The following is a 15285-nucleotide window of genomic DNA, read 5'->3' as shown; positions in this document are numbered from 1 at the left end:
AGTTGACTTATGTTGCGGCTTTTCCTTTCTGCGTCTGGGAAAACGCGAAACCGTCGCACGAGAAGCTGCGTCGATTCAGCGTCTGTTCCGAGCAACCAAAAGCACTGTCAAAAGATGGCGGACTACTTGACGCCGTAACACATGCGCAGCAGCCACGCGCACGTAGCTTTCCCTTCATTGCCACAGAAAGTTGTCCGCGAGTATACAGGCCTACATTACTGTAGCGATGATGTGACTGCGAGAACGACTTTACTCCGTACAGTCCTGACTAGTCGATGCAAAATGAAGAATCGTGATCTTCACCCTCCCCAACCGCTTGACAGAAATATCCTGGCGCCGCCCCTGATTTCTATTTCTATAGCCATTATTGACACAAGGACGAAATAATATGTCCACACAACCGCTGATTTGCTTATGTACATATCTTTCTTCTCTTAGTGTGTATGAAGTCATGCTAGTAACAATAGCCAAGCACGGTTAAAGCCCGTGTTGCCGACTTTTCTACCGGATAAGAAAGAGAACGCAGTGAACGAGTAGCGCCAAGCGTCCAAGCGCCTACTCTCATCCAACATCCAGCAAGCGTGCTAGATTTTGGGTGTACGCGTTGTACAGTTCGGTCTATTGTTAAAAGTTCAGTTCAAGGGAGCTGAAATAAGCGTTAAACTGATTTCAGCTCCCTTCTGACACGAAGTCCTAGGCAATAAAGTTTTGCCAATATAGAAGTCTACATAATGATTCACATGAAATACTCTTTGGCTACGAATTTGATGACACGTTCAAGTTACGTTGGTTTGAATGCTAGTACGGCTGTTGTTATTTTTTTTTTTAAGAGTGAACTGTGCTGTAACAGCACAGATGTCACTATAGCAGAACTGTGCGAAACTGTGCAAAACAGAAACTTTACTTCACATACTGAACAAAGTTTTAGCATTATCAGTAAAAACAAAATACGATTACGCCTAGCGGTCGTCCCAGTGGGAATTTTCTTCCGGACCGACGAAACCCGATATTTCCGACCGCGCCGCGTTCCCACAAGTCTGCGGGAACCGCGCGCCCCTAAAGAAGTATTGGTGACAAGATACAATAACGGCGATTGAAGAAGTGAGGGAAACGGGAGAAGCGACTCAGACCGGGGTCCCCACGCTAAGGGGGGAGTTCGTTAGCGGCAGCTAGGATGAAACTGTATACGAGGCACATTCAAGAGGCAGACGTCGCCACGTGCTTGCACGGTCGCGCGGCCGGAGTATTGGGTGACGCCAACCGCAATCGTCCCGCTGGGACCGGCTGTGACCGGGACAAGAGAAAAAAAAGTTTCAGTGGATCCCGTACGGTAAGTCCATTATAGCACTGCCTATGGTTGTTTAACGTTGAGTCTGTGGCCTACAACAGCGTCGGCCTGGAAGGCAGGCACGTCCTTAAGATGCGTCAGAGGCGGCATAGCGAAAAAAAAAAAAAGGGGGGGGGGGGGTTGGTACGTGGAACACTCCAGTTCAGTGTTGCATACCTTGCCCAAGGATGAGTGAACGTACTCCGTAAGGGAAGTACGAAGACTCTCGTAAGCGGAGTAAAACGCGGTACGGTTAATGCAGCTAATGCACAGTGAAATACGGAGTCCTTAGCACTTGCTTCGTTTCTTCGAAGTATACCGTTTGCGACCGCTTTTACCACCAATCTGAGCCCACTAAATATAGCCTGTACCATCTCCCACCGCTGAACGTCAATTTTTCATCGCTCCCAGCACTGCTTTAAGGTGGTTTCTCATCAAATCAAATCATTTGCTTTTCTTTTTTTTTTCATTTCGGAGCAAAAAGGACAGGGCAGCCACTGAAAACTGCTATGACAAGCGGTTTTATGATGCGACTTCCCCTATATTAGCACTGTTTAAAGTAACTCCTCATGAAGGGCGCCATTGCCTGCGGTTTTTGACAGTTGCTAGAAAACTACTGGTTGAAAGATTTATTGCATTAGATTTACTCCGATCATTTTGACGGCAAAGCTTTAAAAACATCCCTGCTGATAATGAAGTGTACCGTCTGCCATCGCTTCTGGCACTAGTTTAACGAGTCACAACTTCCATAAGACGGCGATTCCGCTGCATCCCTCCTCCCCCCTCTCCCCTAGAAGCGCTAGTTGCGCACGGCGATGAAGCCACGCACAGATGCCAACGAGACGTTTCGGTTCCCGCTTTCTTTCGCTTTCTCGAACTTCCGCGACGTCAGCGCCAGCCGACGCCGCGGCCGGTGCTGACTCACTCACTGCGTGCAGGTCACCCCCGCTCGCGGCGCGAGCGAACGAACGGAGGAACGCCGGGGAACGCCGCTGAGGCCGCGAAGCAAAGCCTCGCGTCTCTCTGGAGTGCCATTAATCATTCCCGGGTCTCCGGCGTCTATCGAACGTCCGGCGAGGAGACACGCGTGCAGGGAGAGAGGAGGAGAGGGGTGGGGGAGACCCTGGAGTAACATTAACGAGGCCGAGACAGTGCGCCGACGGATGCGTGGTGCGGAAAGGCAGACAGAATAACAAGGCGCGGAGGAGAAATGGAGGGGTGGGGGGGGGGGGGGGGGGGTTCTGGAAAGAAATGAGGGAGATGGCGGATAAGGAATGCGCCACAAGGGCGGGGGGGAGGAGGTAGGCAAAAAAAGAAACTATGGGAAATTGCTGGGCTCGGATCTTTGGGTGCGATTTTTTTTTTTCGGGAGGGTTTGGTCACCAGACCGAGAACTGTAACATCGCTGAAAAGGTCTTTGCTGCTTGTAGCACTGCGCGACACAGCGTGTGGGACGTGTGTGACAGCGCTTTAACTTGTTTGAGATGAATACCTCTTTCTTCTTACTTTCTTTTTCTCTTCATGTCTAACCCTTCGTTTCCCTTTGCCTAGTAAAGGGTCCAGCCAACCGAAGGCTTGCCTCTAGTTAACCTCTCAGGATTTCTCTTCCACGTCTATGCCACCTTACACCTTATCTCCCTTTGGGAATGGTCGGCCGGGAGTGGTCTTCGGGCACAGGCCTGTCGCTACCGGTCCATGACCTTCCATTTTACGAACAGCTAGCTGTCCCGAAACGATCAGGTCGAGAATTGCGCCTCTTTTGATGAGAGCCCCGGGAAAATGCCGTAAAGACCCAGCGCTGTCCTGATCCAGCAGTGGGCGTTTCCCGACACCAGTCGATGTAGAGGATGTAAATAGTGGTCCTTTCCAAAGTGCTCCCACCAGAAGCAGGTGCGCAAGATAGCCAGCGATATACATTCCGCTTTTTCACTATAGTCGCAATAATGGATCTGTCGACGAACATAATTTGTTTTTCTTTTTTTGTACAGTGTGCTTTAGAGGTCACATGACTCATTGAGCTACGAAGATTCACTGGCCTCCTTCGTTGGGCAGTCGCATTTAATGTGAGACATGTTTTACTCAGATTCGCATGGACGAAGTGTTGAAATATAGAGATTCCTGTCTAGGTCGACACGAGGTGTCGTCAATTGACCTTATATATTGCCGTCTCAATGGAATACTAAGGTAGGATACATTGAGAGGGCAAAAATTCATGCCAGGAACGTAAGAGGAGTTTGGAAGACTCGTGGTGTCTAAGTGCATATCAATATAGGGAGTTAGCTTTTATTTATTTGTCTTATTTATAATGCTGCAACCCCGATGAGGGTGGATTTACAACTGCTACGTCTTTGAAAATTGGCAGTCGAATCGGCAACTTCGAATAATAATTCGTAAATCGTCACATCCCAGTGTGACCACGCGCATGTTAAATATAGTAAGGAGTTCAAACTGGAACATGTTCGCATAATGTTGCATAAGAACTTTAAGAGTGTGCGGGGCTGCGTTGGGGACGTGCCACCGCGCCCCTTCTCAAGTGAGAATTCCATTCACATCACAATCGCTCATATCACCATCGCTCGTCATCGCCTTCCAAGCGGGTTCCAAATATCGCGGGTTCAACCGTCAAAGCTGTCTTCGTAGCCGTCAAAGTAAGACTGACTTCAGTGCTGGCCCGGACTTGGTAGCCTTGGCCAGGAGGTACAACCGTTCGAATTATTTCCAATGGAGGTACCTCAGGGCCAGAAGCCGGACCGGACTGCGGCCACTGGGAGCGTTAGCACACTACAAAGTGGTCGCCGCAGAACTCGCGCCAAGGGGTTCTCGATCGGCATACTCTTCATAGGGGAGAAAGTCCACAGCAAATAGAAGAAAAAGAAACGAAGAAGTGGAAGAAGAAAGAAAGAAACATGGGGGGAGGATGGTAGCAGCCAGAGCCAGAGCAGCCAGAGGGCGCTCCCTAGCCCGATGCGCCATTATGCTCCGTCTGAGCGGAGATGCGGCGAGTTCCATTCGCCGTCGCTCATAATTCTTCGAAGCACACCTCCCCCCCCCCCCCTCCCGTGCTCCTTTCTCTACGCTTGCCACCGAAAACCAGCGCCGGGTCCCTTTCCCCCAGCTGCGAAGCGAAGCCACCGCCGACGGCGCACCAACCACCTTTTCGACGGGACGAGACGATATATGCATGCCATGGTTACATGGATAGACCGGCTGCCGATTCCATCTATGAAAAAGCCTAGCGTACTTCTCCTGGGGCCTAATTCACAAAGATATTAGTTCTTAAATGCTATTTGCTTCTGGATAGGCGGCTTCGCTAGTTATATGTCGAGCGTTAGGATTGGCTGAAATGTTCTCTTCCGAACAGTACTAACATAAGACGTTTTTGCGAATACAACTTACGTCTGCGATAACACAAAGGGCAGCGCCTTATTTTTTGAGACCCGAAATGGCTCTTGCGGGAAAAGAACATACACAAGCAAAGATCCGCAACGGAATGAGACGTGTCTGTTAAGGGAAAGATGCGGGCATGACTCGGCGCATTCTAATGGAAAGAGAAGATATGCTTTCAGCCAGAACCAAACCGAACGTTCACCTTCCAGAGGCATTGGGCTTAAAAGCTGCTGGGGGCGTTTAACTACTCAGCGGTGTAGATAATCAAAGACAACTTTAGTATTACTGCTTGGCCCAAACAATGAAACCTTCATTTCCTTCGACCGCTTTCTAACTTTACGTGAGGCCTCTTTACAGCGAAGGACCGATGCAGGAAGCAAGCGTACTCTGAAAGCTCCCTTCGCCAGTTCTCACGGAAGCAACGGTTGCCGCATGCCTCGGTTCGAGAGAATCTCTTTAAAGCTCAACGCGAACACCATTATTCAATAAAAAGATGCGTCGTCGCATAATTCTTGAATTAAAGTGCTAATATAGAGACGCGTGCACGTTTTCTTCTAGTTTTGTTTACTGAACGTAAGAAAAGCGTTATAGCGCAAAACTTGATGTGTTCCAGCAACGCTACCACGCCGGCGTCGTGCGACGCCTAGCAACGCCTAGGAACGCCCATATTCTTACGCCGTGGGAACGCCACTCATGCCGAACGTGCGAATGACACGAACATGCCTGGCAAGACGCACTGTGCTCGCGCTTCTCCGCAGGCGAGCGATAGCGCGCATTCGCAAGCAAACGTCACGTGGCTAAGCCGTGAGGTGAAGCGCTCGTTCAGGGCCAGGAGCGGCTTACGGACGCATGAAGGCAGCTTCGGAGCTACCTGACGCGGAGGAAGCACCAAGGAAGCCTTCACTGAGGGCCCCTCAGTAAGGAAGCTTTCGGAGTGACGACATAAGGTGGCCTCACCGTAGTGAAGGCTTCCTTACTGAGGTAAGGAAGATTTCATTGCTTGGGCCCTATAACAACAGCGAAAAGATGGAGACTGCATCGTCACCGACATAGCTGACTTCATAAGGCAAAGCAGATATAAGCCGAATGTCACAGGATAGATGGCAATTTGGGGCCACCCCAATTTAAAGGTAATATCAGCAGTGATAATCAACACCACCACCATCACTATCATCGTCACCACCATCGCAATAATCGTCACGAGTCTGTGCTTGTGGTGTTCTGCTTATAAGCTGTCCTACTTACGGACAGACTAAACCTTGCTAACGCTGCTCGCCCACTGTTACCTACTTCTCAATGGAGTTTAGCTTATATAGAAGACGTGTCTAGGGAATTATTTGCTGACAATGAATAATATGGCTTGTCGCCTCGCTTTCTTCGTGTTTCTCCCGAACGCCTGCCCCCAAACATGAATAATAACCTCGCATACAAAGATGGTACCCCAGATTGTCCAGCGAAACAGACGTTGCTTGAACAGACGACAGGTTCCAGACGGCGCATTAAAACTGGTAAACGTTTGCACAGACGAAGCTGAGCCAGCTGACTTCGACGATGAGCTAATAGTCTGAGTGCTAAGATGAACGGCCGAAGCTTTAAAACTGTGACATTGCAAATATTTCTCACAAAGGCCGAATACGTGCGTGCGTGTGTGTGTGTGTGTGTGTGTGTGTGTGTGTGTGTGTGTGTGTGTGTGTGTGTGTGTGTGTGTGTGTGTGTGTGTGTGTGTGTGTGTGTGTGTGTGTGTGTGTGTGTGTGTGTGTGTGTGTGTGTACGTGTGTGTGTGTGTGTACGTGTGTGCGTGGGCGTGCGTGTGCTGAAAAGCGTGATCATACGCAGCGTTATTGCTATACATGACGTGACACTTACTAACTGCGACACCTTTACGAGTGAGAAGCGTGCTGTAAAGTTTCCTTAACTCCAAACATTCGCGTTAATACCCCTCAGAGACAATCCGGGAAACAATTGAGTGGTGGAATAGGGCGGAATACACTAGAATGAAATATAACTTGAGCTGTAGCAGTACACTACACTTTTGCAGTGACAACACACAAAAACTGTCGTTCTTACTGCAAGACGCGGCTTAGTACGACAGGAAAGAAGCAAAACCTAAATACGCCGCCTCGGAGTTCCCGCAACACAACGTCGTGACAACATCAATTCGCTCTGTCTGCTAGGGAGTAGCTAATATTTGTTGTTGTTTTTTTGTTAGGATAGCATATATAATCTCTTCTAAACGATCAAATGACTGAACATGGAAAGTTTCGAAAATATCTACTCAGCATCAACGACCTAAATATGAAAAAAAAAAATACATTGGCAACCGTGGCGTGACACCCGTGTACCGGCACCGTCGTTTTGGCACGATTAAAAAAAAAAAGAATGTAACTCGAACTTTCATTTTCTCTCCAAATAATCAGCCTAATAACACAAAGATAACAAAACAAGTTTACAAAGAATACTTTATCAATCTAATCAGATTTATGTTTCTCTTCGGGGTACCGTTAAAATTTTCAAAGCTACGTTTTTTTTTTTTTTCACTCGTATGTGCAAGCGTAGGTACCCCTACTCCGTCGCTCGACACACATCCTGAGCAGTGCGTCTCTTGACAGAAGGATGCCCTACCCGGCCGGCTGCACGAAAGAATGCCTTCTCGCTTGGTTCCGAGAGCAGCTTTTCCGTTTCTTTCTCTTTCTCTTTTTCGCTCTTCATTCCATTATCTTGCCCAGTGCCCGTCCTTTGGCACACGTCTGCTTGCGCCTTGTGGCCAAACCAACGGGCCTTTCATATTCGCAGCTTGCTACCAGTACCACCACCAACGCCGCAAGCCAACACCGTTTCTTTTGCAGACGCTTCTCCGCCGCACGACTTCCAAGAAGGGGACCCTCCCCCCCCCCCTTTTTTTTTTACGGCTAGCACAAAGCTTGAAAATGAGAATGCGTTTCACGCCTCTTATCTTGATGTTCTCTTTCACACAAGCGTCCTTAAAAACTACACGGGCACGAAATTTCCGCTTTAACCATGAAACAGTTGTGCTGGTTGCCGGAAAGTGTCTAAATATACGTGCGTATGCCACTGTACTGACAATAACATTCAATTCAGCGACACTTGTAATAACCGCAATGAGCAATGAGCGTCGTCTGCTCAGTTTCGTCGCAGTCTCAACGGGCTGAGCATGCCTCTCATATCTCAGCTCTTGGAGTACACTTAGTTGTAGAGGCTCTGAAAACAAAGTACGCTTTCGAAGCGCGCAACGCCACCCCTGTCTCCTCGTGAAAGTACGGGGCAAACTTTGCTTCACTGCGAGTGGTCGCTGTCGCGGGAGTCTTGCACAGCTACAAGAACACAATAGCAGCGCCGCCTGTTCGTCCGAGCAGCATCGACGCGACCACCAACGCCTGCAGAACGCCGCACAGCGGGGAGCGGGGCGGGGGGGGGGGGGGGGGGGGAAGGATAGACAGGCCTGTCAAGCGGCACCCGGAGACTAATTCATCACAGCCATTACACATTGCACGAGGTCGAGCGGAGCGCGTGGTAGCGGTGGAGGGGGATGTCGGGAAGCAGACGGAGTGTGCGTGCGTCCGTCTGCAGTGCCGGCACACCACGTAGCAGACGTATGTACTACGTAGCAGACGACAGGGGCGGTGGGGCGAAACCGCTGGGCTGGCGGTCGTCCCATGCGTGAGCGTGTTTGTAAAGCGGGCGCTGCGAGCACACCCGCGCGCGGCGTCAGCAACGGGCGACGCCTCGCCAATCAAGCTGCGCATGTAGCACAGTTTCCCACACAAACGCGCGCGCGCGTGTCGATCAAAAAACGAACGAGAAACGCCCCACCCACGCGAATGCTTGTTTCTTTCTGTTTTAATTGACTTCGTTTTACCTGTGACGTCTGTGGAGTTTCCTACGAAAAGTACTAGAGGGAAATGTTGGGCTGCAGTGCCTACGGGAGTGATTGGCAATACATGACATTGTCTAAACTTCGTTCTTTTTTTCTTCAGACAACTTTGTGACTTTGTAAAGCGTCCATTTTAAACAAAACATTGCGTTATAAGTCCAACGATTTCCAGTGATTATTTTAGAGTGAAGCGTTTTAAATGAGCGAATCTAGAAAAATGAAGAGGAATAAAAATAGGTGGTGTAAAAATCAATACCCCCCGTCCTCCGTTTGTAAGGGTTTCTTTGCAGTAACAGAAACTGATCTCGAAGGCCATGCTATTATGTGCTGCAGGCGCCAGAAGAGATTTAAGGAGCCGGTAACTCGTAATGACCGCCTTGTCTTCGACGTCACCCATAGCGCAACAAGAACGACTGAATCCACAAGCACGAAGACGAGACAAATCCATGCACTCCCCATCATTCCCTTGGAAGCTCAACGATCGTATCGCCAAAGTTCATTCTAGCAATTTTCGCACTAAGCTCTATTGCGTGAGGGGTGCAGGGAGCGGCCGTGCTGTTTCTGTTCTTTTTTTCCTCCTTAGAACGGAAATGACTCGGTGCTTCCGTTGTCTCCTGTCAGTCACGCCAGGCCTGTACAAAAGTACGTCGCACGTCACGTACATGTTCGCAACACCCCCCCACCCCTCCGTCTTTTCCTTTCGATTCATTCATTACCGGACTTTCGTGATGTGATAAGTTCACGCCCACGGCCACGCCCTCTTCCGACGGCGGGACAAAACAAGAGACAAGCTCGGCCATAGCGTGGGGCGTGTGTGCAAGCGGCTCACTATACAGTGCACTACCGCTCTATACGGCGCCAGGTCGAACACGCGTTGAAAGCTACGTCGAAAGATTTTTTTGTCCGGTGCATTCGAAATGAGTATGGTACAAAATCATCGCGTCGAATGCACGAAATGCGCAGTGTCCCAGCAAACCTGGAGCAACTTCTAAAATCAATAAAGCGAAGCCTTCTGTGCGAATGAAACCAAGCCTATCTTGTTAGCAACCTGCCGGTGAAGTATCCGGCTTTTTGTGTTCGTGATATTAAAGGAACTCGTGCTCATTAATCATCATGGAGTAATTCGTACTCATTAATTATCGTAGAGTAACAGTACTCTATTATCATCATAGAGCTAATAGACTTCTACAAGACATCTTGTAGAAGTCTACATAAAGGACCCGGCGCATCTCCTCTTCTGCAGACGTCTACAAGACGTTCACAATATGTCTTGTAGACATCAGCATGTACACTTTATAAATGTCTATAGGATTCACAAGGCTTTATAAGACTCCTAAATATGGCTATAGAGGTTTATAAAGACGTGGTTATATATTTTGCTTTATATGCAGTTAGACAGTCTTTGCATTGTCTATAGATATCTACGAGATGTCTGTAGACAATACATACTGTCTAACTTCAGAAGACTGCTCTGGCCCTGGTCACGCTAAGACACAGTTACCGTGCAGCGCAAGTGAGCGAAGACGGCCTTTGTGTGTGCAGATAGCTTAGATAACAACATATTTTCAAATCACATCGAACAAAAGCAGACGGTTACAATTCAGAAAATGACTCGTCACGTTCTTGCTCGGAAGAGAGTAAAAAAATTTCAGAGATCGAACAAGCCATAGTATTCCAGTAGAATAACACAGCATCACAGTTTTTCTGACTGTCAACCAAAGCAAACATTAAAGCGAAAAAAAATAAACGAAGCGCCAGACCTGAAAAGATTCAACGAGAGCCAGCGGGGTGGAACGGGGCGAGGCGGTAATAAAAAGCTGGACGGCCCACTATTAACAGCTTCCCACAATGACCACCGGTCAGCGTTGACGCACGATCGTTAGTATACACGCGTCCGTCTGAATGCTGTCAATCAAACTTGAATCTTTTTTGACAGCCCATTCTGGTCACGCGCATATAGGATCCCCGAATTTGAGCGCAGCGCCTGCGGCAGCTGACGTCATATGCAGAGGCTAACTTCGATATAAAATTTCGGACCGTTAAAGGCAGTCACCTCACACCCGTGAGTGTATTCTCACACAATTGTGAAGTGGGCCGGCGAAAACGTGCGTGTGGGGTGAGGGGGGGAGTATGCGGAGGAGATTCTTACCATAATTCACAGTGTGTGCTCTTCCAAAACCAAACTGCGTTAATGTGCCTACAATAAATGGACTTGCGCACGCGGTCGGCGTGTTCTATAATATGAAACACAGCTGCAGAACTGCTACAGGTATATTGCAGAAATGTGACAGAACTGCTACAAAGACGCTTCAGAACTGCGAGAGAGGTGTTGCTGAGACGCCTCAAGCAGGCACGCGAGAGAACTGCCACCGAGGTGTTACAGGAATGATACAGAGACGCAGCAAAACTACTACAGAACCATAGGTCCTGCAGAGGTGCCAAGGAGCTGCGACAGATACGTTTCAAAACTTCTACAGAGATGTTAGGGCTGCTACGAGAACTCTATGGAACAGCTACAGACACCACATCTTACAAAGTTGTGCTACAGAACTGCAACGGACCCGGTGCGCGGACAGCTTGCCAAGCCGCCGCTCGGCCCCTTTAACAAGGTCCGCCACTGGCGCGAACGCCCGCCTGTTTCCCAGCCACAGGGCTCTCCCCCTTCCCCTCTAAACCCCTTCATCCCTCTTGGGGTCCCTCCCGCGCCGCTTCCCGGTGCTTTGTTGTCCTCCCTATATACACGCGCGTCCTACAGAGCCGGCAAAAGGACAATCCGCTTCGAGGCGAGGCGCAGTCAATTAGGGAGGATTTGCAGGCGCACGCTTTGCTCCGAAGCCACGTTTCTCTCCTCCCTCGCCCGCTATTGTTTCTGTCGGTCCTTTTCTTTATTTCTTCGCTCTCTCGAGTCTATCCCGTACCCGCGCGCACAGGCCATTCTTGTGTGTCAACAGGATTTTGTCTGGCAGATTTGCGCACGCTCCCATGTGGAGGCTCCCAACCATACATACAGGCGGACACGAGGAGGCCATAGATTTTTCCTAGAACAAATTACTAGAGAAAACTCAGCCGTTGCGATAGTTCGGCGACCGTGGGAAGGATGGGCATATCGTACAAGGATTTGTATTATTTTCGCGCTTATAACTTGAGGCATTCTGGTGGAGTTGCTTATTACGCTTATATCTTATCTTGTCTTTCTAAATTTCAGGTCAGTAGCTTTCGAAACACAAAAGGAGAATGGGTATCTGCGAAAATGCATAGTTCCCGTAAGTATAGGTGGTGAGTGTCCACATCAGTCGTTGTTCCACAAGTTACATGTACAGTAGATACGCCTGCACATTTTACCAGCGTTCATTTCTAGCTTCACAACAGTGTGTGTATATATGTACATAAAAGCACATGACAAGTGTACTTGCTAAATTTGTCACCCAGCGTTTCGTCGCTGCTTTAGAGGAACATGCGCCCTCGAAAGACCCCAATGTGCAGTTCGAGGCCAATTCTTCCATTTCACTAGCAAAGTTCCACAAGCGCCAGGACAGAGTAATTTCCTAGCGTGGTTCGACAACGCTTTCACCATTATTCGATCATTTTAGCACATAATTACCGTTCTATGCCGTTAGTGATACCTTCAGCTACTGACTGCGATTTTGGTGGGGGCGAGAGGCGGGATTAACGATAACGATAGAACAATAACGCTGCGCGAACATAATAGGCACAAACAATATTCTACGGCCAATTTGGACGTACGTAATTGAACAGACTCGAAACCGCACTCACGATCTGTGATGAATTCATTACATTTATGCGGGCCAACTGAAGGAGTTACTGCACATACTGAAACCTAAACCTTGTCGCACAATGGACGATCCATCCTACACGCTTTACTGTGACACGCAGCGGGGTCGCATTGCTGATTGGCTGAGACAAGATCTATACAGCCTTCACTAAAGGCTGCACGGAGAGGAGTATTTGCTTTTTTTTTAATGATCAGTTTACTTTCAAACCGCAGTCATCAAGCCCTGTAGAAACTCCTTCTATTAGTTAGAATGATGACCAAACTTCTGGTACAGCTCAACTTGCTGTGACAGAATGAACGAACGAACTTGCTGCTCACGCGTTAATTATGTACATGCAATAAACAATCACGATACGTAGCCGGCGAATGCAAACAGGAAGCGGAGAAGGTCGCAAGCAATTCTTACTCACCAGTTGTTGACTTGGAGGATGGTGAGTCCGGTGTCCTGGGCCAGCTGCTTTTTCTGGTCTTCGGAGGGATACGGATGCTGCGCAGAAGAAAAGAGAACGTTAGACAGGACTCAAAGGCTGCAACTAGAACAAAGCCATTTCGAAAGACAACCAAGACTTCTGAGTTTACGTCACACCTTAAAGGTACTAGGACTAGAGGAGATATAGTGCAAAAAACGTTCATGCCGGAGTATGGCACCCATCACGAAAAATTATTCAGGCAGTATATAGAAATCCTATAGGCATTGTCATTTTTTTCTTGGGATGGCATAGATTGCTTATATGTACCCTGTGCACATAGAATTTTAAACTTTTATCAAGTCATGTCTACAGACTTTATGAATAGACTTATTAACAAGCTTTCTCTAAAGACGGTACGGAAACCTTATGTAGCAAAAAAAGAAGGACAAGTCTATAAGACGGCATATGTAGAGGCGTACAAGACATCTAAATGCATATACTGGCACCTGAGATTGAGTTTGACAAGCCTCATGACAGATGAGTACGTATCTCTCTATGAACAGGGACGGTTCCTTGTGGAATGGGATACCCTTTAACTGATATTAATAGGAGCGGTCTCGTATACCAAGAAACTCATCGATTGTCCATTATTAGACTCTGCTATTCCTTTTTACCTACTCTGGACAGAAAACCCCGTTGGCTGTTATCAAATATGCGAATTATATATGCGGCCCGACATAATATTGTTTCGAGCGTCTTCCTAAAGTTTTTCCGTAATAATATATATAAAATATAAGTTACCTTTCCTGTTCTTACCCCCGCATTACGACTTTTGACAGGCAGCGCCATCCTTTCTATAGCGTCACTTCTATGTAACATTGAAAGGTGACCTATAGTGGCGTATTTCAGAGGCGCAACCCCATTTTGGCGACGGGTCCTAAAAGAGGTGGGGTTAATTCAAAGAACTTTTGAGGTTTAGCCATGCGCAAGAGATATAACGCAGCAGGCGATTCTCTCGAACTGAGTTCTTCTCTCGTCACAAAACTACGCAAGTCAGTTGTACGTAACGCAATAACCACGAAGCGTACAGCAGAGAAAAGGCAATCGAACACGCCTCTTCTCGTCCGATGCGAAGCCTCGAAGACGATAGGAAGTCCGAAACGGCGTTTTATAAAAAAAGCACAGCGGACAATGGGATTGAGACGGCCACTATGGGAGACTTTCAAATAGCGGAGCAAGCACCCGCGCCGTCGCTTCGAATCCTTCTGCCACACGGCTAAGCCCCAATAATAAGGCATAAGACCGCGGCAACCGCAAAGCCTAAACGGCAACCCGAGGCTCAATGGCGCTCCCGTCTAAACGTCGACCTTAAGCCTAAGACCGGACTGCTAAGCCTAACTTCGGGGCCACCACCCGCCGGCCGCCCCACCACAGGCTTGAAGACTAGTAAGTGGGCCTTCCTATGCGGTTTTGGATTCTTTCGTTGTTCCATTCACAAATCCTACCCCCCGCCCTTCCTTCTTCAGTCCTCAGGCGTGCACCTTTTTTTTTGTATGCAAGATTAAGCATTCTTGAGGCACCCGTGTTCTTATTTTGAATTTCTCGGGAAGTCACACACGCGTCCACTTCTGTCACGGTTTGTTTTCTTCGCATTCGTTTCCTCTTTTCTTTTTTTGCAAGGAAGGGAAACAGAGCCATCGGGCGAGGAGCGTAGGGGGTGGCGAGGGTTCGCACTTTGAATGGAAGGCAAGAGTAGGGAGACGGTGCGTACGAAAAGATCAAATTTAGGCACAGATAAAGCCGAAAGCTGACCGACAGCGTGCGACGATATCTCGCAGCAAGCGCGAGCGTTCGAGAAAGCAAGAATGAAAGAAAACCGGAGTCCGAAGAATTCGTTGGCGTGGAACGAGAAGGAGCTGATCCTCGGAGATCTGCGCACGCATGCGCAAAAGAAAGAAGGAAAGCAGGGCGAGGGTGCACTCCGTGGAGGGCCGCAGAGCGAAAAGAGCCAAGCGAGAAATTTAAAGAGACAGCATCTAAATATATGCAGATAGGAAAGATGTAAGAGCCACGCTGAGTCGGAGAGAAAACGACAAAGTGTCCCTGCCGGAAAGGTGAACATCGGGGTCTGCAGCATGGCGCGGTGGGGTTCCTTGCAAAGGGAACATCAAAGGCAGAACGAGGGGAGGGGGCAATGAGTAGGGGAGGGGGCTTGGTGCAAAGGGGACAAACGCTGAACGGGGGAAGGAAAAGGGGCAAGGGGGCAGGAGCAGAAAAAAAAAAATCGAGCATTCGTGTCCGAAGCGATAAATCTCGTCGGCGTCAAACGGAGCGGCGCAGCCGATACAAAAAGCACTGCTAGCGACGTGAATTGCCCGGCTGTGGGAGGTGGGGGGAAGGTGTGCTTCAACGATGCTACAGGGAGTTTTTTTCGCAGGGGGAACCGGTGGTGGGAGGGGGGGGGGGTCCTCAGGTG

The 15285-nt window shown here is 48.8% G+C and overlaps 1 protein-coding gene across 4 annotated transcripts in view; it reads right to left on the bottom strand.

Moving 5' to 3' along the window:
* hth (Meis homeobox homothorax) overlaps positions 1 to 15285 on the bottom strand; it is a 369843-nt gene that overhangs the window by 47865 nt on the left and 306693 nt on the right. For all 4 annotated transcript variants that reach the window (XM_050180825.3, XM_072289362.1, XM_050180826.3 and 1 more), the window contains one exon: positions 12810 to 12886. In XM_050180825.3, coding sequence (XP_050036782.1) covers positions 12810 to 12886 — 77 coding nt within the window. The remainder of the gene's footprint in view (positions 1 to 12809; positions 12887 to 15285) is intronic.

This window comes from Dermacentor andersoni, chromosome 7, assembly GCF_023375885.2.
Source record: "Dermacentor andersoni chromosome 7, qqDerAnde1_hic_scaffold, whole genome shotgun sequence".
Lineage (NCBI taxonomy): Eukaryota > Metazoa > Arthropoda > Arachnida > Ixodida > Ixodidae > Dermacentor > Dermacentor andersoni.
Note: the sequence above shows the minus strand (reverse complement) of the source record. Positions and strands in the feature narration are given on the sequence as shown.